The 26411-nt window shown below is 39.7% G+C and overlaps 4 protein-coding genes across 8 annotated transcripts in view; 1 reads left to right on the forward strand and 3 right to left on the reverse strand.

Moving 5' to 3' along the window:
• The window catches only part of LOC6507824 (serine-rich adhesin for platelets), a 105246-nt gene extending 92668 nt beyond the window's left edge, over nt 1–12578 (reverse strand). For 2 of the 3 annotated variants that reach the window (XM_032454098.2, XM_032454097.2), the window contains exons 1-2: nt 12363–12578; nt 9990–10186 (exon numbers count right to left, since the gene is read on the reverse strand). The gene's annotated coding sequence lies outside the window, so the exon portion shown is untranslated. The remainder of the gene's footprint in view (nt 1–9989; nt 10187–12362) is intronic. The other variant, XM_014909997.3, reaches the window with a different exon arrangement.
• On the reverse strand, nt 83–2809 carry LOC6507822 (trypsin-1). The gene is made up of 3 exons (XM_001956380.3): nt 2301–2809; nt 1350–1918; nt 83–1277 (listed from the first exon to the last, which is right to left on the reverse strand). The coding sequence occupies exons 1-3, from the start codon at nt 2695–2697 to the stop codon at nt 1104–1106; spliced, it is 1140 nt and encodes a 379-aa protein (XP_001956416.1). The 5' UTR covers nt 2698–2809; the 3' UTR covers nt 83–1103.
• A 549-nt stretch (nt 12579–13127) lies between the features above and the next one.
• LOC6507237 (phosphate carrier protein, mitochondrial) lies at nt 13128–15867 on the forward strand. 2 transcript variants are annotated; one of them, XM_014909625.3, is made up of 4 exons: nt 13128–13286; nt 13637–14080; nt 14551–14891; nt 14951–15867. In XM_014909625.3, the coding sequence occupies exons 2-4, from the start codon at nt 13679–13681 to the stop codon at nt 15294–15296; spliced, it is 1089 nt and encodes a 362-aa protein (XP_014765111.1). In that variant the 5' UTR covers nt 13128–13286; nt 13637–13678; the 3' UTR covers nt 15297–15867. The 2 variants fall into 2 exon arrangements, with proteins under 2 accessions (XP_014765111.1, XP_001956415.1); XM_001956379.4 differs by lacking the exon at nt 13128–13286 and adding an exon at nt 13301–13443.
• A 391-nt stretch (nt 15868–16258) lies between these two features.
• LOC6507821 (protein phosphatase 1 regulatory subunit 3B) lies at nt 16259–26155 on the reverse strand. Of its 2 annotated transcripts, XM_001956378.4 has the most exons (6): nt 25709–26154; nt 25211–25377; nt 22504–22896; nt 18121–18327; nt 17747–18059; nt 16259–17684 (listed from the first exon to the last, which is right to left on the reverse strand). In XM_001956378.4, the coding sequence occupies exons 2-6, from the start codon at nt 25300–25302 to the stop codon at nt 17508–17510; spliced, it is 1182 nt and encodes a 393-aa protein (XP_001956414.1). In that variant the 5' UTR covers nt 25303–25377; nt 25709–26154; the 3' UTR covers nt 16259–17507. The 2 variants fall into 2 exon arrangements, with proteins under 2 accessions (XP_001956414.1, XP_014765481.1); XM_014909995.3 differs by lacking the exon at nt 25211–25377 and having other exon boundaries at nt 25709–26155.
• Nucleotides 26156–26411: the final 256 nt, after the last annotated feature.

Here is a 26411-nt window from a genome sequence, read left to right on the forward strand (position 1 = left end):
GTAATACTTCCAAGGTAAGAAAAAGAATGTATTCCCTTCTAAAAGTAATAGAGACCAAGTCCTTGTGGCTTCTACTTATAAATTACTGGCAAACTCTTTCTCATTAGAGCGTTATTAATTAGCACTAATTTAGCATTTCCCCGAACTCCCGTGACTTCTCGTCACTAATTCCCCCCTGCCCGGCCTCTATAGCTTCTCCCTCTATATATTCCTCTCGATAACCCTTGCAATGCCGGGCATCAATTATAGTCTAGTTAAAAATAAAATCAAATGCCAGTGCAGCCAGCATTGACAACATTGTCGATTCGGTGGCAAGTCTATCCCCCTTCCGAACCCCAATCCCCCTTGGAGCTAGGGGGAACCGCTCCCTTGTCGCCAGACCGCCTCCCCCTCAGCCTTTTTGGCCGAAGTCGTGGCGGCGGCAATTATGCGGCATTTTCTTTGGCCCCTAGCCACAAACGAGTTTCTTTCCGCCGAGATATCTTTGTTTTGCTGTATTTCTGCGACATGCAGCGGCAACTACAACAAAATACCAGAAATAACTTGAAAATCCATTAAGCAACTGTCGGGAACAACAACTTGGCTTGTCCCTGCCCGGCCCGGCCCGGCCAAAAGGGATAAAGATAAAAGTTTTGTCAACTTGGCCGGAGCCTCTGGAGTCTGGAGGCTGGACAAGTGATAACAATGTGTCAGGCAATGTCCTTGGCTTCAATTTGGCGCTCCAAAAACAAAAATAAAATAAAAGTTCAACTCCATGTCTGTCTTCGATTTTTTATTGATTTTTCTTCTTTTTTTTTTTGCGCAAAAGACTCTTAGGGGGTAAAAAGTGAAAGGCCACTCTGCTAGGGTTTCCATAACCTGTTTCCTCTAAAAATATTTGTGCAATTTGTATTTTCGTCGTATTTCTTTGCATTAAGAAAGTAAAACCAGATGTTGACTGAAGGAGTTGCGTGGGTCAATCTCGTTCCACTTACGATTAGCCAGAAAAAATAATTTGAGTCAGGGAAGTGGAATGTTGGAGTTAGTAAAGTGTTTAAAATTATAGAGGAAAAACTTTATTGAGACAAAAATAAATAAATAAAGATTAATTTGTAGGGACTTTCTCAGTTAACACAATAGCAAGAGTCCCTCGTGTTGACGGCAATCCAATCCAAGTACCGAGAAACACGAGTATAGACACCAGGAGCATCTGGCTTGGCGCATCCGTAGCCAAAGGACACGACTCCTGCCAACCGGTAGATGCGATCTTTGACAATCAGAGGGCCACCACTGTCACCCTGAAAATTTCCAAAACAATTCCATCATATTTTTTAACCCGCTAGCAATCTCAAGAAGATTCTTCAACCCACCTGACAGGCATCGCGACCTCCCGTTTGAACATAACCCGCACACAACATGGTGTCCACAATCATGGTCTTGTAGGAGGTGGCCCGGCACTGGGCATTGGTGATGATGGGCACCACCGTCTCCTGCAGGACACTGGACGTGGAGCCGCCCTCCTGGCTAAGACCCCAGCCCGCCACGATGGCCTTCTGGAAATCAAAGTTCTGCAGCCAATTGCTGGGCAAACAGGCCGGACGCATGGTGTCCACCAGTGGAATCGGCTGATCCAGTCGCAGGAGGGCTATGTCGTGGACGAGGCTGACGGGATCGTAGCCCACGTGGGCATGGGCGAAGGCCACCTTCCGGGTCACTCCCAGGTGGGTGGAGCTTCTGTCCAGCTGCAGGAGACGGACGGACACACCCCGCATGTCCATTCCGTGGACGCAGTGGGCGGCGGTCAGGACATAGCGATCGTTGATCAAAGTTCCGCCGCAGAACAGGAAGGTACCGCGAATGATCTGGGCAATCCAGGGATATTTATTGGTCCGCACCTGGGTGCCGCCCACAATGCGATTCACATTCGGTACACCGCAGGCTGTAATTTTGTTATGGATTTGGTTAGGGAGTGATTCGGGGATACTGGAGTGTTTATCGGGGAATGAAACTGATTATATTTCTCACTCACTAAACTAATTTTCAATAAACTGTAAATATCTTGATTATATCTTTATGATTTTTTTAATTTTTAGGGCTATTTAGTGCCCATAATTCAACTCGTTATATTTTATGGCTCAAAGTAGTAAAGAAATGAAGTTATTGACTGAAATGGCAGCACGATTCAGGCAACAAGTTTCGACTGAAAGTACTATCCAATAACCGATTCAAATTCGCAATATTAGCCGGAGATTAGCCGAAGATCGTTTACGTTTCATTCCCCCCCTTGGATGCGAATTTCCACAACACTTTTCTTTACTCACTGCAGCTGGCACAGCGATTAACGCGGAACGCCTTGGCACCGCCGCCCTCGAGGGGCGGGGCGAGGGGGCTGCTGGCCTGGTCCGAAGGAGTCTCGCTGCCGGCCACGCCCAGCACACTCGATAAGATTTGCTGCTTATGGCCCTCAATCAGATCATCAATGAAATCCGATTGCACTCCGGGCGGTGGGCCGGAGGAGTCCGTTGATATTGTGGTCGATATGGAAGTGCCATTGACTGGCAGAGGTGGCAATCGGGCTGGCTGCGCTGGCTTCGGGTAGAAATAACCGCGGGAAGGTGGGCTAGGAGGCCTATAATTATAGCCAGCCCGACTGGCATCGCACCAGCCGCTCACCAGCAGCGCCAAGAGGAACACAAGAGTTGGCGGATTGAATTTCATTTCGCGAATCGAACCGAACGAAACGCTTAGCAAACGCAAACTGATGGGAAGCTTTGCCCTTTTAACGGTTCTTATAGGCCAGCCCGCTCGTCAGAACGATCCGATCCTAATATTTAAACCCATTTATATATGAGAAACATTAAAAACTTAATGATTCTCTAAAACTGTCCATCAAATTATTTTATCAGCCGAAATTTCTTTGCATATTCTTGGCCGGGTTTGCGATCGAAAGCCCTTTATCAACACTTAACCCAGATTCGAAAAAAGATCGTGAACCCATTTGTCAAAATATCAAAAAATATCATTTTAGCATTCTACTTCGATGACGGCAAAGTGTGCCGGGTTCTGTCTTTATCAAAATTTTATGTTAATTGACGGATCGGATCAGCTTTCTTTTCGCTCGAAATAGAGAAAAAAAATCCCATTTCTTCTGCCCATAAATCTATCAGAAGTCTCAACTTTTGGGATTAATATCGCGCAGGAGATTTATAATTTTTGTTTCTTGTTCACAAATAAATTTTACGAGCTTCAGAAATTGGCAATCTCGTTTGGGCATTAACACGACCCATAAAACCCAAGCCAAGCTAAAGTTTAATGGGTTTATTAAAGGTTAAACCGCATGTGAGGAATCTTCTCAAAAAGGGGTAACTGGTAATCAAAAAGAGCTGACCACATTAGGGAGGTTAACACAGGTTAATTTCGTATCGTAAGGCCTCTAGCTCGGCTACTTTAACTATGTTTAAAACTTTCTATTTATAAGCCCATTTCAAATAATTTCTTGAAGCGGAAGTGATTACACCTTTATAAGTCATAATCACCCAAACCGAAAGCGATTTCCTCAAACGAAAGTAAATCGACTTCCCCAAATCAAAGGCCTAACAAGAGAGATCCATAAAAACGTTCAGCCCACAACACGAAACATTCTCAAGAGTTAAGAGGGAAAATAGAAAGTAAAAAGAACTCTCGGCACGGGAAATTGGGTCAAACTAATGAAGATGCCGATAAAGATGCGTATAATCGAAAATGCGGAGCGAGAGGACTGGAAATACTTGTAAATGAGTTGATGTTTATAATCTGTCCGCTTGTTGGACCAACAGCCGACAGACCCGAAACCCAATAACAACAATAATGACACAAGGTGCACAAAAACCTGGCCGAGACTTTGGATCCCCGATCTCCGATCGGATCTGACCCCGAAGAAAGAGCTTCCAGGTATTTGGGTCAGTCGGAGTCGAAGTCGAAGTCGAAGTGAGGCGTTAGCTTAGAAGAGCAGAAAACTGAAAACTTAAGGCTGAATAGATGATGACACCAAAGCCGCAGACTCACGCACACCCTGTCAGAAAGAAAGTCTCTTTAATTTATTTATTTATATGCAGCCCGCTAGAATCAATGAGAAGAAAGTTCTGCCAAGCCATGCTAAGGCAGGCCAGGCCAGCATCCCAAAAAACAAGTTTTTCTCTTTGGCCAACTCAGAGCTCTTCCACTCAGAATGAAACTTGACTTGAGTAGGTTTTCAAAGCGAAATAAAAGTACAAACTTCATTGAGAAAGACATGGAGTTGGTGGCTCATTGAGTGAAGTAGCTGGGAAAGCGAGATAATAATGAATAGTAAAATTTATTATACGCTAATTTTAAATCTATACTTGATGTTCAAGATCTTTCGAACCAAAGCGGTTCTACTCGTATGTGTATACCTTCGTATTTCAATTTTCTTGCAGCTAGCCGACTATTTATGGTCAATAACTGTGGCCAAGTTGTCGGTCATTGCGTTCCACTTGCATTAAACTGGGTCATCGCAGAACCCGAGAAGCTGCAGCAACCGAAGCGAGCCAAAACCAGAAGTCTATTTTGAATTTATTGCCATGGCTGACGAGACTTGAGATGTTCTTTAGACGCTTCAGACTTGGCCGAAAAATAAATGAAAATGCAATTAGTTAGCCCCGGGCCATAGGTCTGTCAGCCACTCTTCAAAGTGCATTGTTGCATGCCTGGCATTGCGCTTGTCGTACAAATTTGCCAGTAATTATCGCATTTTTTTATTTGTTATTTAGTTTAGTTGGTTTGTGGATATTGTGTTTTAGTTAGTTGGCTATTTGTTTGGCTTATTTTAATGATTGTCACCTGAGCCGAGTGCAACTTTCTCAGGCTTCATTAAGTTTCACCCGAGACGGACACGATTTTGCTTATGACTTTTCGGAATCGTTTTTGGAATTGTTTGCCATCTGCGGATTTTGTGCGCATCGTGCATTGAATTTAATTGAATTGTAAGTGAAGGTATGATAAATGGAAGAGATAATAATTTTAATGTGTTTTTAATATGCATTTCGTCTGGGACATCGGGTTTTCTCTGTCCACACATACCTTATGGCTTCCATTATCAATTTATATAATTTTAAATATTTTTAAGATTATTTCTTCAATTTATTTTATTTTTCATATTCATTTTTTCCTTTTTTTACTTCTTTTTCCTTCAAACACTTATTTTTATAAAAATAGAAAAAACAAGTTTGTTGCCTAAGTCTTTTGTTTTCTTTTCTCGTTTTCTCAAGGTACCTTGTTAATTTCCAACATGACTCAATATAAATCATATAATATACGCGCGGAATATGAAAAAAAAATCAAATATCATTGTGGACCACCTTCAACTTCGTTTGACATTTGAAAGTAACCAACAGCAAACAGCTGAGAAATATGCAAAAACGAGTTTGCGAAAAAAATGGAAATAAATCCACCAAGTCACTCTCAGTTTTCTCGAGCTCTTCATTTGTTTATGGAAAACAAGCCACCAATCAAAATACAATTTAATTAAAATATAAAGCAAATATAGAGAAAAACGTGAATTTAAACTTCAAACTGGTTCGGGGATATTGGCTTCATCCATTGGGCTTCCATTTACGGCCCGCAAAAGTCATTACCCGCCACTGTCCAGCGCCATTTGCGGGTTCTACAAAAGCGTCAGCTCCTCGCCGCCCCCCTTCGCCCCCTCGGGGTGGGTGTTTTGTATGTGCCACGCAATTGTGCGGTGAGGTAATTAATAAGCCAGCAGCAGAAACAACAAACAGGCAACCAAATTGAAACCGAACGTTGCGTTGCACCTCTTTTAAAGCCGAGTAAGTGTCGAACTCAGCCCGGGCATACTAAGTAGTTTGTGATTCAGTTCAGTTTGGTTCGGCTTTATTTCATTACTGACCATACCCAAGACGAGTTTCGGTTAACTTTTGTAGGGTTTCGGTGTCGCGGGCTTTGCGCAAGTGCAGTGGCTCCGAAACCAAAACAGAAGTCAATGAAAATAATCCCCCAAACCAACAGCCAAGTAACAGGGATTCGGTTTCCGTCATTTCTTGAAAAAATATAGTTGATTTGTAATAAAAACAAGAAAAGAAAATGTAACAAAGAAGGCTTGTATATTGTTTAAAGTTAAAAACTTATGCGTTGTGGCAATACAATTGCCAAATTTTGATTAATGGATAGAGAATCGGGAGCAGGCAATTGACATATGTTCCATGCATTTTATCCAATTTGCCAAGGGAATCCTCCAGGAAATATAGAAAAAAATCTTTAAAAAAATCGGTTCCAAGATTGTGATGCAGATGGAGAATGAACCCACAAACTGTTTAAGGTATTCTGCATAGGAATTGGACAATTTTTGGCTAAGATATAACCTTTGCTGGGGGCCATATAGTGGCTCCATGCACTTTTCTTGATTTTTGACGGAGACCCTCCAGAAAATTTGATGAAAAATCCAAAAATATTTCGTTCTCGGATTTTGATGGAGATTGACGGAGAATCGATCTACAAATCGATTAAGGTATTCCGCTTAAGGATCGGATAAGAATTAACAAAGATATAGCGTTCGCTGGGGGCCATATAGTGGCTCCATGCTCTTTTCTTGATTTTCGAAGGGGACCCTCCAGAAAATTTGATGAAAAATCTAAGAAATAATTTGTTTCCAAATTTTGATGCAGATGGATGGGGAATTGATCTACAAATCATTTAAGGTATTCCGCTTAAAAATCCGACGATTATTGGAAAAGATATAGCCTTCGCTGGGTGCCCTATGAAGCCCACAGTTCCTAAGAGTCAAAAATATTATAATTTCGAAAGAGACCCACCAAATAGCTTCAGCTCAATTAAAAGGAAATAAACAATTAATTATAATATATTAAATGCTTTTAACTATGTGGTAAGCTTACGGCAACTTAAATTAAAGCCCACATCGAACTCTTCCCATGTATCGCAGAAATAAATTTCATTCCATTCTATTTAGCACTCGATGTGTGGCTGCAGTTCGAACACACTTTAATTTTCAGTTTTGAGTTTTGAGTTTGGAGCTCGGCGAGGCCATTTGCTGAAAGACCAGACTCGATAGGGGACCCCTTTGCAATATTTCAGAAACGGCAACTGCAACTTCAGGTTGTCTAACAATTTTAACCCAGTTTTATTTATTTCTTTTTTCGTTCGTTTCGTTTCGTTTAGTTTTTTTGCTTTCCACATTCTTGTAGGAGCCATAAACAAGTTTTTTCTTGGCCCAGACCAAGGCAGAAACGGCTGGAAGCCGACAACAGCGGAGTTTGGTGCGCAAATGGCCAAATAGCGATAGCGAAATAGAAAAATAGAAAAAGAGCAAATTGAAACTGAAGCTAATGAAAAGGCCAAGTGCCGAAGAGGAAACAATTGTTGCATTCATCAGGTAACAGTCTCAGCCCTGTGTGGTCAAGCATTACGGTTGAGAAATACGGGTCAATAGGGATTTACGGTTAGACACGCGAGGCGGCTAAGTAGGTGCGGAAATTGCCAGCTAGTGCCGGCCAGTGCCGCTGACCAGTACCGGACAGTGTAATGAGAACACTGGACGATTAACTATCGACTGATTCTGATTCTGATGACACCGCATTGTACGAGGCCTGCTGCAGAGCAACGATCTCGTGTGGATGCTACACCACCGCGCCACCGCCAGAGTGGGTCAGGCACTTGGCGAATGGGAGCGGGCAGTGATGGCTCGAGGTTTGTCAAGTTGGTTACAGTTATTGGAAGCGGTTTACCAACCGGACATTCTCGCCGCTAATGTCAAGAAGTGTTGCCAATTAAAGTGCAATTTGTTGGGGAATGCTCCGGTATGATCGGTCGGTAGAAAACCCAATCCCAGAGACCCTGACTCATTTCAAGAACTGGTTCGCACCCACATATCCTATTAACATGTGACATAATACGAAAAAAAAATTAAAAGCCCAGATATAAAACACTAAAATTACCCATATTAGCAAGTTTATTATCTTCCAGCCAAGCTAAATAAAAACCATTCACGACTACGAGTCTATCGCTCCATCAAGACTTTTGTTAATGCCTTGGTGTAAAATATATTTGAGGCATTTGAAGCCGGCGGGGTTCAGTGACCCACGTTCCAGCTACTTGGCCAGTTTTCTAGCGACTTGCGTTTTATTGTTCTACACTTGTTGTTCGGTAGTTTCGGTTTAGTTTCTCTTTCTCCGCCGGCTATTTACACGATGTCATCTCACTCCAAAGTCACACATTTTTCCAAGTCATGATCCGCAGGTACTAACTACACTTAAAGAAAAATCAATCCAAGCTTCATAGTCTAAAGGTTTTTTAAGGAAAGTAATAACTAAATGTATTCATATTTTATGTTAAAGTACTCTTGAATTTTATTTACTTTTTAATGAGATATATTTTGAAAAGTGTACTGGCAGAAGACCCTAAAAGAGAGCTGGAGAAAGAATGGCTGGTATGTGCGGATGAAGCTCCCGTAATTACGTATTATATTAACTTGGCTTACACCTGACACCTGGCTAACTGTTCCACAGCTCGTGGTCTCGTTTATTTTAACGCCCTTCTGCGTAATTTTCACACATAAAAGGCCCGTAAAAAATGTTTTATTAACATTAAAAAGTCAAATTTATGATAGTTTCTTCTCATTTCTGCTGCCTTTCCTCGTTGGGACCAGCTCCAGGTGAAATGCTTAACGGTTCCGCATCCCAATGCTCCGGGGGCACAGTTTCTTAGAAGAGAATCGAAAAGAATAGCAAACGGTACAGCTAAACGCTAGAATTCTTTGCTCTGGGCTAGAACTAAATCTCTGCCCTAATGGCTTATTAATTGACCGGCAATTTGGTGGTCTTTTTATAAAGTTAATAATATGTTTGTCTGGCGGTGGCAACACATGTTGATAGATGCGTTTTCTGATGGCCGTTGACACAATTATCGATACTTAATCATAACCTTGAAAAAGAAGAGGTGCTGGCATTAATATTTATATTAAATTTTGGTACAAAATTAAAGCTTCTTCAGGGCTAAAACGGCCATAAACCTAGCCTAGTTCCAGCATCGCCTTATTTTATACAATGTGTTAAGTGTGAAGTAGTTTCCCGCCTATGTTTTATCGGAAATCTGCCGTGTGACAACCCACCAGCTTTGGCTACAAGCTACCTGTAAAAAGTGCCGACCAACTCCGACTCACGTTCATCACGGCAATCTCTTCATTGGCTGCCATTAATCTGCCCACGTTTTGTAAATAGCCAGCTTAAGACTCAACTAATTGCTCGCCACACTTAATTTATTTTTGTAAAGTATTTTTCATAGCTTGTCCGAAAAATGAAGCAATTACAAAATTCACAAAAAAAATAAGATGTATGTATGTATATATAAATAAATTTGGTGGGGCGTTCGTTCCACTTGAGAAGTGCTGAGCTTCAATTAGCGGCCAGACAATCGGCAATAAGCCGGCTACTCAGGCATTTTAAAATTTTGTTTTACTTTTATTTACAAAACAGCAGAAAGCCCGCCATCAGCCACCACAACAGCAACCTTGACATTGAGGCTGACAAGTGGGGGAAAAAGATGGGCAGCGACTTGGAAAGTTAACACAAAACAACAATAAACAATAAATGGTGGCTCGGGGGAGGAAAGTTGGGAAAACTAAGCCAAAAAGAGCGCGGGCTGTTAACTGATTAAATATTTGAACGTGTCTTTGGCCTCCCAACAACGGAATTGCATGCCAAGATATGCAAAGTGAGAAAAAATATCACAACTGTAAATAAATAAAAAACAGAGCCGTGAACAATGAATCACTGACAAGTTTTTGGGTTCAGAATGTATCTTTGAGATACGCCAAGATGAGCTCACGGCCCGGCCCAGAGCGTTGAATGCCGTTAATAGACATCGCAAACGAGTTAACAAATGGATATGCAAAAAAAACCAAAAGCGAAAATCCAGATATTTTTGAATAAATAAAAAACTAAACTAGGCAATAGTTATTAAATTAAATTCTGTCTTACCTTATTCAGAAGTCCGATTGATGTCCGACGTAGATTCAGTTTGTTTTGATTTGTTGTGTGATTTTTTTTTTGAGCACAGGCACTGGATGGCAAATAAAAACATTTGCGGATATTAGCTTGGGCACTTCATCGGCACTGGCATCGGCATATTACTTAAATCACTTTACTAGCAGTTTCGCTTAGATGAGTTTATTGCACTATAAAAACAGTTGACAGATTGCAGTTCAAGTTTTGAAAGCTTAAGCAGTTAAATGTTTCCCGCTCATATCAATAAAATCATATTTTTCATCGTTTTCTCTGTTGGCCTGGCTGGAAAAGCATTTTCCATTTTGAGGTCTTCCTTAGTTGTTGTCTTTGTTGTTTTTTGTATTAAGCTTTTCTTCAGAGTCATAAGTCAAGTCGAGACTTTCAATTAAGCGGCTTAAAGACAAACAAACGGCAAACGACGAATCGTGTACGTACGTCGGGTTGGTTGGTAATAGAGAAAAGATGCTTATGAGCCAGGCCAGGCCGAGTTGAGCTGGGACGTATGTAAAAAGTATCTACGTATCTTTCCGTCTTCTTTCTCTTTGGTAAAAGTGTAAAAATTACGCTACACACAAATCCCAAAGACTTGCGCTTTCACAAAACTAACAAATACAAAAAAAGTAAAAAATAAATAAATAAAAAACGAAGCGGAGATTTTTTTCTTTCTTTCTTTGATTTATGCATTGCGTTTGGAGATGGAAAGATACATACTCAGATGCATAGATACATTGCCTTAAAAAAAAAGATATAAAATAACAGCCACACACATTGCGATGTGCAGGGCGAGTGACTGATTTTGGGCACTTTGCACTTTAAGTTCCGGGTTGAATGAGCAAAAAAAAGCTTTTCTTTTATTTTTGTTCAAATTGAAATTGCTGTTCGATTTAAAATAAATTAAAATACACGCATAGCTGAACAAATACAATAAAAATAAAAAAATCAAATGCGTGAAAGTACAAGGAGCCGTTAAAAAAAAAAATAAAAATAAAAAAAAAAACAATCAAAGTGAAAAACATCGCCCATTTGGAAATGGAAAATTGTCAACGCACATTGAACTTGACAAACAAAAGAGACAGGGAGAGTAAGAGGGAGAGGTAGATTGGGCACATGCCTCAATTTACAGTTAAGCGAGGCAGACATCCACAAGATGCAAAACTCCAAAGATACTTTCGGCCAGCGGAATGCGAATCGCGAACGGCGAATTGCACTTGCTGCGGCAACTTTTTCATCCGACCACGAAAAAACCAACAACAACAAAAAAGTGAAGGGGCCCCCAGAGCAAACGTCACCAAGTCCCTTCCCCGTCACGCCCCCTTTCCCCCACCGATCCTCCTTTTTTTTTTTCTTTCTTAGTATCTATGTGTGTCTGAACCGATCAAGTGTGCACATGTGGTTGTGTGGCGTCGCGTTTGTTGATGCGGTGGCTAATGGTTGCATACAAAAAAAAAAACAAAAAATAAAGAAAAAAAAGATATATACGAATATATAGGAAAGAAGGCCTGTCTAGTCATAGCGGTACTTCGAGTGGGCGCAACAAGGAGGGGGGCTGGGTAGGCCAGCTAATGACTTGGCGCCCAGCTGAAGGAAGTTGCCAATTTTTATTTCTGGTTAACAACTAACAACTGGTGTTGATTGGCCTTTTTGCCTGACAAATTCTTGCATTTTTTATTTTTTTATTAAAAAACATTAATTTTAAATATTCCAAAATAAATTTCAATTTTATACAATTTATTCATTTAACTAACTATTTATCATAAACTAACGTATAATTTACTATTTAACAGCAATAATAAGGTGCCAATCGTTTATTTTTAATTAAAATTCTTGATCATCAGTTGAGATTTTTGAATCTAGATGCTGTCATGAGAAAATGTGATAATCTTATGAGATCATTAGTAATATGATATGCATTAAAAGATCACACAGATTGTTTAAAGATTTATATTCTGAAGTCTGTCAACAACTCTAAAAAAATCGTTATTTATTACTAGCTTTTTTATCCAGATCTTAACTTTAAAGTGATCATTTAATTCAAGAAAATGGAGAACTATGATAACTATCAGTTTCCTTTAATAAATCTTTTTTCCCATTTGACTTTTCTTTATCACTTCCAGTGGCTCCTAAATCAAACTTTCTTTTCCGCCTATAAAAATCATATAAAAATACGATGACTTTCCGATTCGTACTTCCACTTTATATGCTTTATTTATCAGCTGATTAGCTCTTAAGCTTTCAAAACTAATTCACAATCAATTTGGCCAAAATAAGAGTTGGCCACTTTTTCGTAATCTCTAGCCGAGATCAGGCTACCGTTACACAAACTCACTCACACACAACTCTTCTTACATTCGACTCTAATTACTCAATTATTTGCTTGATTTTGTTGTTTTTCACTTCTCAAGTTGAAAATTAGCCGCGAAGTACGAACTGATTTGGGGGAAAGAGATGGCGGACGGCACGTCGGCGATCGGATCGAAAAAATATATATAACCATGAAGCGCGCGTGTGCGATCGCGCTACGATTCAAACTCAAACTTAAATCTTAAGTCTTAACTTGGCCGAAACGCAGACGGCGCAGAACTTCAAACATGTTCAAGAAAATGTTGGATGCAACATCAAACATGTTTTAGGAAAGAGTGAGCTATAAGAAATATTTTAAAATAACAACTATTACTCCTAAAAATTAACCAATTCAGCAAAATAAATATTATAACATGTTTTTTTAAATATCCTTGACTCCTGAAGCTAATGAATTGTTTTATTTTATGTTTATTTTCAAAATATTTAATATTTTTAAAGAAAAATACTCTGCTTTGTTTAGTGTTTTAGTGCTTTTATCCTTCTTATACTACGATCTTATCCGGCTCACATCCTGAATTTTTGATTTCCTTTTTTCGACTTCGAAAAGTTGGATGGTGGTTCGAGTATGTGCTTACTAGCAAAGATCTTCACCTGTGTTACCCATTCAACTCGAAAGCTTATATATCGATTTATAAAAACTTTACTTTTATGAAATTTATATTGGAAATTATCAGCTTTAAAGTGTGTTAATATGATAAATGTAGAAATATTATTTATGAAAACAATATAGGACTCTCAAGTGTGGCCATTTTTCGGTAAGAGGAAAAAAAATACTAAAAAAAAAATAAGCTTCTGAAAGACAGCTAGACAACCCTCCCCATAAAGCTTTCGATACCGGGAGCGCCCCCGCGAGTACCTATTCTTTCCGAATCCCTCGCCACGAAGCTGTTACGTTGCTGAACGAAATCTGTAAGTGCGAATCAAGCTGAAAAAATTGCATAAGACTCTCCAATCAAAATTCAAAACTTAAATAGTCGGTGACGTCTAAATTCCCCAATATTGGAAACAAATTTCAGTGATAGTTTTGTCGAGTTGCCAAGCTGCGAGACCGCAGATATTGGGACCAGTGAGTGCGAATTCTGGGCACGCCGTTATGTAACCTAGAAAAGACACAAGGCCGTCCGTAGTCGTCACCGCCGTCCGTCCGTGGCGCTTACATATACAATCCACCAACCCAGCAATATATAATTAGATAAAGCACATGCTTCGCAGCCATGAGACGGATCAGCCGCTAACGGAATCCCTTTCTCTGTTTTCAGCGTTTTCAAGAGCCACAGGAATCAGCGAAAAACAAGTGCAAGATGTTCTCGAGCTTCTTTGAAACTGCCAGGAACTCACCATTCCGCACCCCGTTCGGCCGAGTGCAATGCGACGCCGCCAACAGCAACGCCGTTGATCCCCAGCCCGTGGAGGGGCGCCAGATCGCTGCTGCCGCCGCCGCCGTTCCCGTTGCCGCTGATCACAGCACCTCCTGCGAGTTCGGTAGCACCAAATACTTCGCGCTCTGCGGTATTGGTGGCATCCTGAGCTGCGGCACCACTCACACCTTCGTCGTGCCCCTGGATCTGGTAAAGTGCCGTCTGCAGGTGGACCCCGCCAAGTACAAGAATCTGGTACATGGCTTCAAGGTTACCGTCGCGGAGGAGGGTGCCCGTGGTCTGGCCAAGGGCTGGTTCCCAACCCTGTTGGGCTACTCGGCGCAGGTGAGTGCAACTGGGTTGTGGGTTATGTAATCAAAGCAAACGAAGCCAATTCCGGCCAGACAGAAACGTGACCCAGTCACCTGATAACCCTAATTGGTGGATTTTTGACTTTAAAACTGAAGAAACAATTTGAATTGAGTGATTTTCAAGGGGAACTAAAGTTAATAATGCTTAGTAATGATTCAAGATTTGAAACATATTTTTATTTTATTTAAAAATGGTAGTTATTCAGTGCAATGGTTGATTTCAAGTTGTAGCTTTATCTTATCAAGCAGTATTATCTTTGAAGTGATAGTAGTTTCCTTATTGAAACAATCACATTTATTCCCTCCAGACAGTTTAAAGAAAGCTCTTACTTCTCCCATAAACAGATAATTTTATGCAAAAGATAAAGATACTTTAACTTATCTTAAAATAGATAAACCGCCTTAGAAACTCAGTAATATAACATATTATATTTTCTATTCCAGGGACTCTGCAAGTTCGGCTTGTATGAGGTGTTCAAAGTAAAGTACGCCGACATCATTGGCGAGGAGAACGCCTACTTGTACCGCACCTCGTTGTACCTGGCCGCTTCCGCCTCGGCTGAGTTCTTCGCCGACATTGCTCTGTCGCCGTTCGAGGCCGCCAAGGTCAAGATCCAGACCGTGCCCGGATTTGCCAACAACTTCCGCGAGGCGGTGCCCAAGATGCTGAAGGAGGAGGGCGTCAACGCCTTCTACAAGGGTCTGGTGCCCCTGTGGATGCGACAGATCCCCTACACCATGATGAAGTTCGCTTGCTTCGAGCGCACCGTGGAGCTGTTGTACAAGTAAGATATAAATTACAAATTCAATGTTAAATCAATACTAATTACGGTATCTCCGGCAGGTATGTTGTGCCCAAGCCACGTGCCGACTGCTCAAAGGGCGAGCAACTGGTCGTGACCTTCGCCGCTGGTTACATCGCCGGTGTGTTCTGCGCCGTGGTGTCTCATCCCGCTGACGTGGTTGTGTCCAAGCTGAACCAGACCAAGGGAGCCAGCGCCGCCAGCATAGCCAAGTCTCTTGGATTCATGGGAATGTGGAACGGTCTGACCCCGCGTATTATCATGATCGGTACCTTGACTGCTCTGCAGTGGTTCATCTATGACGGTGTCAAGGTGGCTCTGGGCATCCCCCGCCCGCCGCCACCAGAGATGCCCGCCAGCCTGAAGGCCAAACAGAAGGGCAACTAAAATGGGTCACTATAGTTGAGTAGTCTAAGGCCAGAGTTGATCAGTTGACGCAATCGTGGGCAGGCCCGGAGCACATACTTTTACTTTTCCGTATGAATCTATACAATGTTTTTCTTTTTTATTAATTTCGAAGAAAATGGCTATCCATAGCAGGGCCCAAAATTGTTTAAATGTTGCGTGTGTGCCGCAGACACATGTACATTCCAGATTCACAACTGTACGCATTTCTATATCACTGCAACTAGTCCACTTCGATCTTTTCTATAAAGATGCTTTTTTAAAAACTTTAATCGCTGAACATTCTTATATCTTTAAGCTACACTCAAGTTCAAAGTAAACTATTCCATCTACAATCTATATCTGTATACTTAATCCTCTGTATGTCTAGTTTTGCGCTGGAAAGTATGTCCCCGTGTGTACTCCCCCCGTGGCGAGCCCCATGTTATCCCCTCCTCACCGCTGCCCCGCAGGGCCACACAAGCGAATATGATATTATGCTGTTTCAATTGTATGACCCGCTCCTAAATGAAAGCACTCTGAATAAATTAAATTATAAAATATATAAAAACTACTTTTACGTGTTTCAATTCGACGGATTTCCCAGCAAAGGTCTACTGACTACTGCTCTTTAAATCGGGTCTATTTGTTAATCTTTCGGGGAACCGGTTGCGATTTGTGCAATTCGCGACATAACGTCATTCCGAGATAACCTATGACCAATTAATGATGCTCCTGCCATTGGGAACGGGTTTTATGAGCTTTAGATTAACCGGAGGCGGTTAGAGATCATCTATAATGAGTAAGTTTTGTGGAAAAAACTTGAACTCTGGCTTTGGAAATCTATTTAAGATTATATTTTTTCTTATCCCCAAGATCTTGATCCTTTTTCCATTTAAATGTGGACAGAAAAGTTCTTCAAACTTCTATAATGTAGAAACCATAAGTAATAAGCCATTCAAATATTTGTTTTCAAAAATATTTATTTTGTTTTATGATCAAGGAGCTGAATATGACAATATATAGTGGCTCGTTGTGTCATAGGTTGACTAAAAACTAAATAATCATAGAGTACGCTCTACATATGTGCACACATATAGGGATTCATTCACGTTACGTCAGTTTGGCGCATCTTACCAACTAAATAACCTCTAGGGACTAAATCTATATCTTCATAAAACTAAACACATAGGTATATAAATGTATTTAACAGGCAATTTTCTGGTATATATTGTTTGCTCTTGCATCTGTATGTACAATTTTCTTAAAACTAGTTAGGTGTATATAGAATATAGTCGGGGATCTGGATCACACAGAACAATGAGGACAAATAAGGTTTATTGTCTGCAATGTGATGATAAGAATTTTTATGTTTTTTGTTTTGTTTTTATTTTATTATATAATATATTGCAGGACGTGTTTTATTCTCCATAACAAGCCATTTCAGTCTTAGAGTTTCAAATAACCAAAGGAAAAAATTGTATAATGAAATGAAAAGAACAAAAGATGAAAAAAATAATAAAACAAATAAACTTAGATCTAAAATTTGTTTGTTTCTCTTTTCTTTTTGTTTATAATGTTGTGTGTGTTTGTTTGTTTGTTTGTTTTTCTTTTTTGTTTGCTTTATTTTGCAGTTGCAGAAAATTTCGAAACAATGGTTTGCTAGGATACTTCACGCCTCAAAATTCATCTCGTTTTTATAGGTTTTCATACGTTTTTTTTTTGTTTGTTAAAATAAATCTAATATCAGTTATACAGATGTAGACAATCACACAGGCATACAGGTAAACATTTATAAAAATCTTTCTCTCTTCAAAAATCTCTACAATCGAACATACAACATTTTAAAAGGATACACAATAGATGATATGATTTTCAAATTCCACTGATCTGACTAATCGACAAAAAAAAAAACACAAAAATTAGGGCGATTGCTTAGTGAAAGTAGTTAAGGGCCCTAGTTCTCATTTATAGTTGAATTAACCTCAAGTCGATGGCACTTTATAATTGGGATCTTTGTACCAGGCTTAGAATAAAGTCAAAAGTATCTTTAGGTTTTAAATCTTTTCGACTCTCTCTCTCTCACTTTCTTAAATATTTTAAAAATCTTTAACTCTGTTCCAATTTCTTTTTCTAATCTGTTCATGTGGCCAAAAATGAGAAAATGTTCTCAGCGCGGGTGGGGGATTTCCATTCCTTGTTCCCGGGCCGGAGTTACCAATAGGGGGTATGGGGCTCCTGGTTCCAGCTGTTCTGGTCCTGAACCTTGGCCATGGCATCGGTCAGGGTGGACCTCATTTGCTGGCTAGAGTTGCGATTCTGACCCTTATCATAGGGCGACAAGGCGTTGTAGTAAAAGGGCGATCGCTTGCTGATGGTGTAGTTTTTACCCTGTAAGTTAAATATCATTTAGAATTATGTTTTTAATCCAGGACGAATGAGTTAAAACTCACATCATTATTATCCCAATATTCCGTATCGTTGGTGCGGTAGCAGATGCAGAATTCCAAGCGCTTCGACGACGGCGGCAGCGTGATCTTGAAGGAGAATGTATCGAAGACGACATGGGCACAGGTGGCCGGTCCATAGGCCCTAGCGAACGTACAGAAGATGTCCTGCTGGCTCTTCCAGTCGTCCCAGGTCACCCGGACGATGATCTCCTTTTGGAAATCGATGTTCTTCACCTTGATGGTGCCCACCACGATCGACTCTTCATCTTTGACGATCACATTCTCCAGCGAGACATAATCACGCTCTATCTTTTGTCTGTAATTGACATGATTATTTATTAAATTGAATTAATATTCATAATTTGTTTTAAACATACCTGAATGATAGATAGTCTGAGGCCGGCTGCTTGAAGTCCACCGTCCACTGATCTGGCGGATGAGGACTGACCAGGCCCTGTGTAATCTGCTCCAAGAACTTCATGCTCCAGTAGGGCGGCACATTCGAGGGCTCGGACATCACACGTACTTCGGTCAACGAAAGACCTTCATCATCGGCAAAGATCACATGCTTCTTGGGGCCACGGCTGCAAAAAACAGAAAAGAAATTCCAAATATGATTATTAAAATCTGCATTATAAAAATATATATTATTAATTATAGATCCGACCCGGGCTTTATCAATTTGACTTGACCCCCCCATCATTTGAAAATATGTACTTTATGGCTCTATGGTCATTGACTCGCCTTCTTTCTCCGAGAAGATTTCTATTTTTATGCTGAACAGTTTCATTTTATTGGTTTGTTTTGACTTTTAGTTTAGCTAACTGCGTCGTTGCCAAAATGCATTTTTCTAATCACCTTTCAGCAGATCCTTCCAAATAGGAAGGCCCTCGAGGGGTATGCCAATTGTTTGGCATTTCCCAGTGCCCCGAAACCTTGTAACAATATCAATTCTTTTGCTAAGATTTCCCGTTTTCCATCGAAACATTTAATTCCTTTAAAAAATGTTGTTCCCGAAAAATTCTTTGCGTCATAAAAAGAGTAATGTGTATTGTATATTTTTTTAAATTTATTTTTAGCAGTCACGTACCAATCCGCCAATGATTTGCTTTAATCTATATGTAAAACACGCCTACTTTTCTGCGATGCCTTTCTTTTTGTTGTTGGCCTTTTTCGGCGACTCTTCCCACGAGTCTTTGGCTTAAATGTAAATAAAAACACACACCCCACTAGATATATGGGATAACTTGTGATTCAAGATATAGGATATTAAACTGAAAAATCCAAGAAAAATCTTTTAGTCTAGCAAAAGTCTGAAATCCCTTGGAATGGTTATTTATGAGTAGTTTAAATATAGCTATGTGGTGTAGTTCCACTATATTGGTCTAAAACCATATCTGAAAATGACAAAAAAATCTTTAAACTACTCAGTATTATAAGTTAATTAGACCGTATTTCTTTCCATCATTACTAATACTTTGCATATTTTTACCAATCCAATAAAACCACCGTTCTATTTTGAAAGTTGACCATAAAAACGATAAGATATGGCGGCTAATTTTGGCTAATCAAACAGGATAGGGGCTCGTTTCTTAATGGCTTTTCGCTGTTGCCAAACCAAAATATATCAACTAATTTCTCAACTGAGAAATTGAAAAGTTTCCGTCACTTAGATTGAAGCCAACCTAGACTGAAGAGTAGCATTTATTTGGTCTGCAAATTGGAGGAGAGTTAAGGGGGATACGCATCAGGTGCTAAATATATATGAGAAGTTCAAATAGCCAACAATTGTTGGCTATTGCCAACAGAGCCGTCTCGGCTTTTTTCTCTCTGTTTACTGAAAGCCGGCAAACAGCCGGCTGGGTATTGGGGTTTTTTATACGGAGATCGCCCCACCCGGCCAGACCCGATTCGGATCGGATCGAAACGACTATCGACGATCACGCATCGAGGGCATGATCGAGGCGGTGCTGTTGCATTTTCTTCAACAGGTTTCCGTCGCGATCGCTTATCTGGTGTGTAGGCTTTAACGCCCAACACAGAGGCCAGCCAGCCATCCAGCCATCCACCGAACCATGCCACCAGAAAACAGAAACCACAGACGGGTCTCGTTTTTTCCTGAAACGTGTCAACTTTAAAAGAGATCACCATCAGTCCAAAAAAAAAAAATCAGAAAATATTCATTTACATTTCCATTCATTTTCCCGCCTGGCTTATATTTTCTCCAAGGGAAACGGGTTTCGGCTATCCAAATGCATTCGTCCAGCCACCATTCCGACCATTCCGTATGCAATACGGATCGCATTTATTTCGAGGGTCCGGTTTACGACAAGTCCATAAATTTGTAACTCCTCAATATGCATGGCACATTAACTTAAGATCGAGGAAGGAGAAACAAGTTTTGGTTTCGGTAAGAAAAGGCAATTTTTAAATCCCAAAACCTCTCATAAAAGTATATGAAAATGCTATGCTAAAAATACTTTGTAATTTCCTCAATTTGCAGACCTTGTTCGAATCCCCCAATTTTCTCGAGTCAATAACCCGTTCAAATAATATTCTGGTAATATTTTACAACGTAGTTGACCTTACAACTGGGCTAGTTTTTTAAAACACATCAAGGTATTTCCTCCTTTTATATTTTTATGATTTTCTATTCTATATCCGCTAGCAAAACATGCTAAGTTTTATGTCTTTCCTTTCTATGCTAGAGCTTTTTTTTGGAAAATTTCCCCTACGCACAGTCAAAGTCCAATACTAAGTATCTCAAAATAGTTTTTAGTTGGAAAATTTGGCGGCGTGTCTTTCGTTTTTGGTCTCATCTAATTACTTTCTACATTCAATGTTAAATAAAATAGAAAACTATATGGTTTTTGTAAATTTACAAAATTCTTTTCAACATTTTCGGGTTGATTGTGCGCCAACATTTTTAGAGCAAACGCATATGGCCCGACCTCAACTTTCTAATCGATTCACGTGATCTTCGCATGAACATCAGACACATCTCCCCATATCTCTAAATATAACCTTAAGTGTGTCTGTGTGTGTGCATTGCGGGGCTTGTAATGTTGAAATATTTTTAGTTATGTTACACCAAAAAAAAACAAAAATAAATTCAAATTTATATTCTATTTAATGACGCCTTTCGCCGAAAGAGATCACGCCTCTAGGCTAATAATTCTTCGGCCTTGACGTGACCCGACTGCGACGTCTGATGGCTGATCTTGATGATATTTGGTTTTTTTCGGGGGAGGACTAATTAACAAAGAGGAAAGCTTTTTCATAGACTGTCATATGTAATTGGAATGGGAGGGGAACGAAGGCCTCGCTGAGTGACAGACATCGATAATGATGGATGGGTTCGTCATGCTTTAAAATGGGGGAAATCCTTCCATTTTATTTGTTTCCAAAATATTTATTTTTAAGGCAAAGTAATGAGGTGAGGCACATTTTTTTTCCAGTGCCTTTCGCAACTGATAAAACATACGCAACCGCAAAATGTACACAAACTCTAAAAAGGTATAAGGCACGCGTCTGGTTTGCATTGATAATACGAGTATTACGGGTAATTGCATTTGTACGAGATGCTGTGAAACTTTAAGCCCCGATGCCCAAGTCTAGACATTGCCCAAATAGACAAATAGTTCTCGCCTTTGACGCAAATGAACGAATCATTTATTTTCTCTATCTCATCGGGTATACACGAGAATTTTTCCTTTATTTTTAGTCATTTTTCGAAATGTCAAATTCAAGTGCAAAGAAGGAAAAGCTTTCCTAGGGCCTATTGAAAAATATTGAAAATCCATATGTACTCAATATATCTGTCAGAATAAATCGATAACCCAAATATGTTCAGGGCCTGTATTTTTGAGATTTGTACATATAGAGAGAGATCACATGTATAGAAAGCGAAAATAAAAATAATGGCGCCTTGCTGTTCGGCTCTATACTAAATGCCAGTCTATTCCGATTTCAGTCTTAATTTGTGCGGTTTTTTATCTGAGAGATACTAGATACACAGAGCCCCTCGGCAGCCGATGCAGTGGCGTGTTTTTATTCTTTCTCATTCTTGCAGTCATTTAGATAATTTATATTTTGTTTTTATGAAATTGCATGTTCTTTATTTTGGCTCAACAATTTCACACATATACAAAGTTAATCTAGTATATTTTATGACTTTTTTTTGCATTTATTTAGCCCCCAGGGCCATATGCAATTTCCTTTCTCCTCTCGCTTACCAAATGACATGTGCTCGGCTATGACGTCTGTGGGAAAGTTGTATGACTGCCAACAGATTGTCTCGATCCTTTTACTTGAACTATCTTTAATGGCTAATGAACGATTAATCTATGTTTATGGATTGTTTCAACGGATATGATGCGGTTTTTAGGGGAAACTTTAAAGACTGCAGATGCCGATCAGCAATCCAGATTGAAAGACAAATCTTCTATTGCTGGTTTTCCTTTTTTGTGGTTTCTTGTCTGAGATTACAAAGATCAAACTTCTTGTATTGCTTAACTTTCCCAAAAGGTTTTCCTTCCATCAATTGGATATCATATTAGTGAATCACCTCGTTCTGACCGCAAATGGTTAGACCCTCACCCCAAACAAGTCCCATCTAGTTCAGTTGGCGGTTTAGTAAGTGCGGCGCCAATTGTCTTCGATTTTCTGGCCTGACGTCAAAGTGATCGAACCGCTCCGGCATTTACCGGCTATCAAGTTACTGCCATGATGTAATCTTATCACACCGCACACACACTCACCTCTGTTCGCAGTGGGTGGGTCCGCTGCAGTCGCTGTCCTTGCTGCACATACAGCTCTGGCCGACACTGTCCGTGACGTCGCCTTCCGTCGGGGCGAGCTCTGTGGGACTGTTTTTGGGACTGGTCTTGGATTTGTGCAGGCAGGATTTGCGGCTAAGACAGGACTTGGGCTGGCTAGTGAGCAATGGAGCCGAGGCCATGCGCTCCAGATAGCTTCGGCCCGATCGACTTCCGACACCCAGAGGCGTGGCACCGGCCTTCTGCTGGCTGGGGCCCTGGCCCTGTCCCTGGACCGCCGCCGAGGCGTTGTTGACCATGGCTTTGGAGGCCAGAGTTATCACTTGGGGTCGGTAGTAGCGCGGTGGTAGCGGTCTGTTGGGCTCGTCATTATAGCTGAAAGTTTAAAAATAAGAAAATGTGATGAATATAAAATGAAATAATTCACGGCTATATAATATATTTAATATCGCTGTTAAACAAAATCTTCCAATCGTGGTTTTGTTTGGAACATCTGCGCATCAAGCTGCACTTTTATCAGGCCTGATAAGACCGCTGGTGGCTTTAAATTTTTACTGCTTTAATATTTGCCTCCTTTGTTAGGAGGCCTACGTACGTACTTGTACTTGTACTTCTGCTGATACCAACTCAAACACCACATATATAAACATATATTGTCTATAAAGACTGATAAGAGGAGGCCTAGGAGTTGCGCACGACAGGGGAACACTGGCTATGTAATACTTAATTAAAGCATATTTGTTTGGGCGCTCATCGCATGATTCATGCTTGACTTATGGGCAGACATTTTGGCATAGTTCACACATCCCGTGCATAGTTAATTTTTTCGGCTAGACGTCCGAAAAACTAAGAGTCAATGCTTGATAAGATTCAATTCACATGCTAAACATATGTTGGACTCGTGCTGATATGGCTTTTTTGTCGTGGGCCTGGCTATGAGAACTTTTCCGTCTGCTTGCCTGTTATCACCCGTTTTTTTCTGGCTAACAGCGGCTGTCTGGACACTATATCAGCATATTTACTACCCGACTCGGCAACTTGAAAATTTCAAGTGATTTCGGTAACCAAGCCCGCCTAGTCAGTTCGACTGGAAGTTAAATCATGAGCAGTAGTTGTAAAATCACGTTGTAAAATTTCAGCTTAAGTGACGCAAAAGCACCTGAGTTTCTCGAGTTTGCTGGAGTGCCTGGGATCTTTCAAAGACATACCTCTCACGTGCTCTGATAAAGAATGCAGGCTTCCCCACAATAAAAGCGATTTACGGAGTAACTACTTTTATGGAATTCTTGATTTTGAAACCCTTCAATCTAAACTGATTATTTCGAATGTTTTCAAAAAGTTTTTTGTGCTTGTTTGGCTTTGGGCATACCTCTCATATGTATATATTTATTTTTAGCTCGAGTTTACTTATATATCTTGGCGTAAATTATATAAACTTTGTTGTTGGATATTAATCATTCCCGAAAATAAACGTCTCACTACAGATTATGAGTGAAATGCAGCTCGTGCAGCCAATGAAGCGCCACAAATTTATTTTATGGGAAAAGTATGGGCTTTCGTCCATATTTGTCTAGAGATATTGTAGTTTTTCCCCTTCAATCGATTTGTCATCGTATTTGGGGTGCTCCTGTCCGTAAGCCTCTGAGAAGAAATGTTGCGTCAAAGCGCCACGCGCAAAATTGTCGCCAAGCAAGTGATTCTTTCGGCATCGCCCCAACTCGTGAACGATCTTTCAAATCTCCCGCACTCAACATTTCAGAATATATTTTATAAAAGATCACCCCAGTCTTTGCTAAACGTTTGTTTTGGTTCATCTCCGTTCGTCTGCCTCGCCTTGATCTTGAATGCTTTCATTTCATATTTTCGCCAATCTGTTGTCAACCCAACACGGGCCTTAGTCGAGGGAATATTTTTAGTGCCTGCATTCATTGTGTTCTTGAAATATTTTTAATCTTTTTCTTCCAACCATTTCACTTTTTGGTGAGTATGAATAACAAGTTTTTCCTGCCGTTTCAGAACAGCAGGTCGGAATAAGACAATTTGAACAGGTGTTTTAATTACTTCACTATTGACAGCCGTCATTGAGAAACGAATTATCATTTCCATATGTTGTAAACATTTCAGGTGTTACACGAATTAAAAAGAATTATTCGGTTCGGTTTTGTTTATCAAACAAATGTGGGTTATGTTTGAAAATTTTGAAAAAAAAAACTATCATATATGTTTTTGGAAATTGCTTTTAAAAAGCTTTTATTTTGAAACTCATTTCAGACATTTTTGTTATATAAGAACGGAAGCGCAAAAACCTTTTTATTTTTTTTTTTTTAACATGTAATCTCTGGCAAATTTATCGACTGCTTAATCAACATTTTTTGTATTCCTTTCATTAACACGTACACACCTGTTGAAATTGTTTTTAAATGTATCAGAGAATACTTTTCGGAGTCTTATCTACCGATAAGAAACTGGAAAAGAAAGTTTGCTCCAAGACGTGACACAAAATCCCAATCATGGATAGTGTTTCCCTTAAAATAAGTTAACTTTTTATTCGTTTTTGTCAATTTAATTTAGTTGAATTGGTGGCCGAAACTCGTGCGTTCATTAAAATCAATTTAGCACTAATTAAGTTAATTGATTGGAATATTTACTGCTTATTTGTTTATGGCTGAATATTTTTTGGTAAACTTACTTCAATGATTGACGCTGATGTCCGCTCATGAAGTCCGCCAGAAAACTAACGGGTGGACTGTGACTGAATATGGGCGGACTGTGTGAAATCATTTTTATATTGATTTTCGATAGGCGCTGATATCAGTGATCTCTACAAAACAAGGAGCTTTTACTGTTTGGAAGCCCCTGTAACAAAAAATATATAGAAAATTAACGATTTGTTTTTTAATTTTATTGAAGCGCAGCAAAGCGGCAGTAAATGATCGTTTAATTGGAAAGCAATATATATAAAGGGAATGCATGAGCGCCACATGAATACATTTATGTAATATTTTTATTCGAACTTCTAATCTCAGGTGGAATCGGAATTAATGATGTTTTCAAAGGGCAACAGCATGGCCAAAATACCAGTGAGAAGATAATGTAAAAATGATTTCTAAATACTGTTTAGACAACATTTTATGTCAGTGTATTTTTTAGTTATTGTTTATGTTTCGAAGTAAAGTTCGCAACTAACCGTTAGTGGTTATCTTATGGCTTATTTCCTCTCTGCTTTCTTCTTCTGATGGGTAGGAGGTAAGGAACTTTTCTTGTATTTCTTGTGCTGTTGATCACCTTTATTTTGGACTTTTGATTTTATTTTATAATTTTTGATTTACTTTTTCATTTGTGCATCACGCGCGCGCGTCAGACAATGAATATGATTTTAAATTGAATTTATTAAAATCTTCCGATGTGGGGCACTTATTTTGCAGTGGACACACGCACAAAATTCCGAACGATCTTTTGCGATTTTCTCAAGGGTTATTTAATTTATTTCTTTATTTTTTAAACAACCGATCACGAACATAATACAGTTCGCGTCGCGTCCCCGTTGATTTCCGTATCGTCCACTCCGTTCCGTTCCTCCTATGAACCGTACGATTCGGTGTTGGGAAAACGAATGAAATGTTTGTTGGAGCAACTTTCCGTCTAGACTTGCCTGCGATCGCTGCACGGTGGGACGAACAGCTATTTTAGTGCATAAAAATGATAGACACCATACAATATATTATCGGAATGGGTTCTTCTACGTATGTTATATAAACTCGTAATTATTTTACTTGCTTATTTTTGTTGAAATATTTTTTATGCATAATCGAAATATTTAAAAAATAAATATTTTTTAAATTTGTTGTACACTTGAATAACGAATATTGAATAAGATTTAGGTTTATTAA

Source organism: Drosophila ananassae, chromosome 2R (assembly GCF_017639315.1).
Source record: "Drosophila ananassae strain 14024-0371.13 chromosome 2R, ASM1763931v2, whole genome shotgun sequence".
NCBI classification, from domain to species: Eukaryota; Metazoa; Arthropoda; class Insecta; order Diptera; family Drosophilidae; genus Drosophila; species Drosophila ananassae.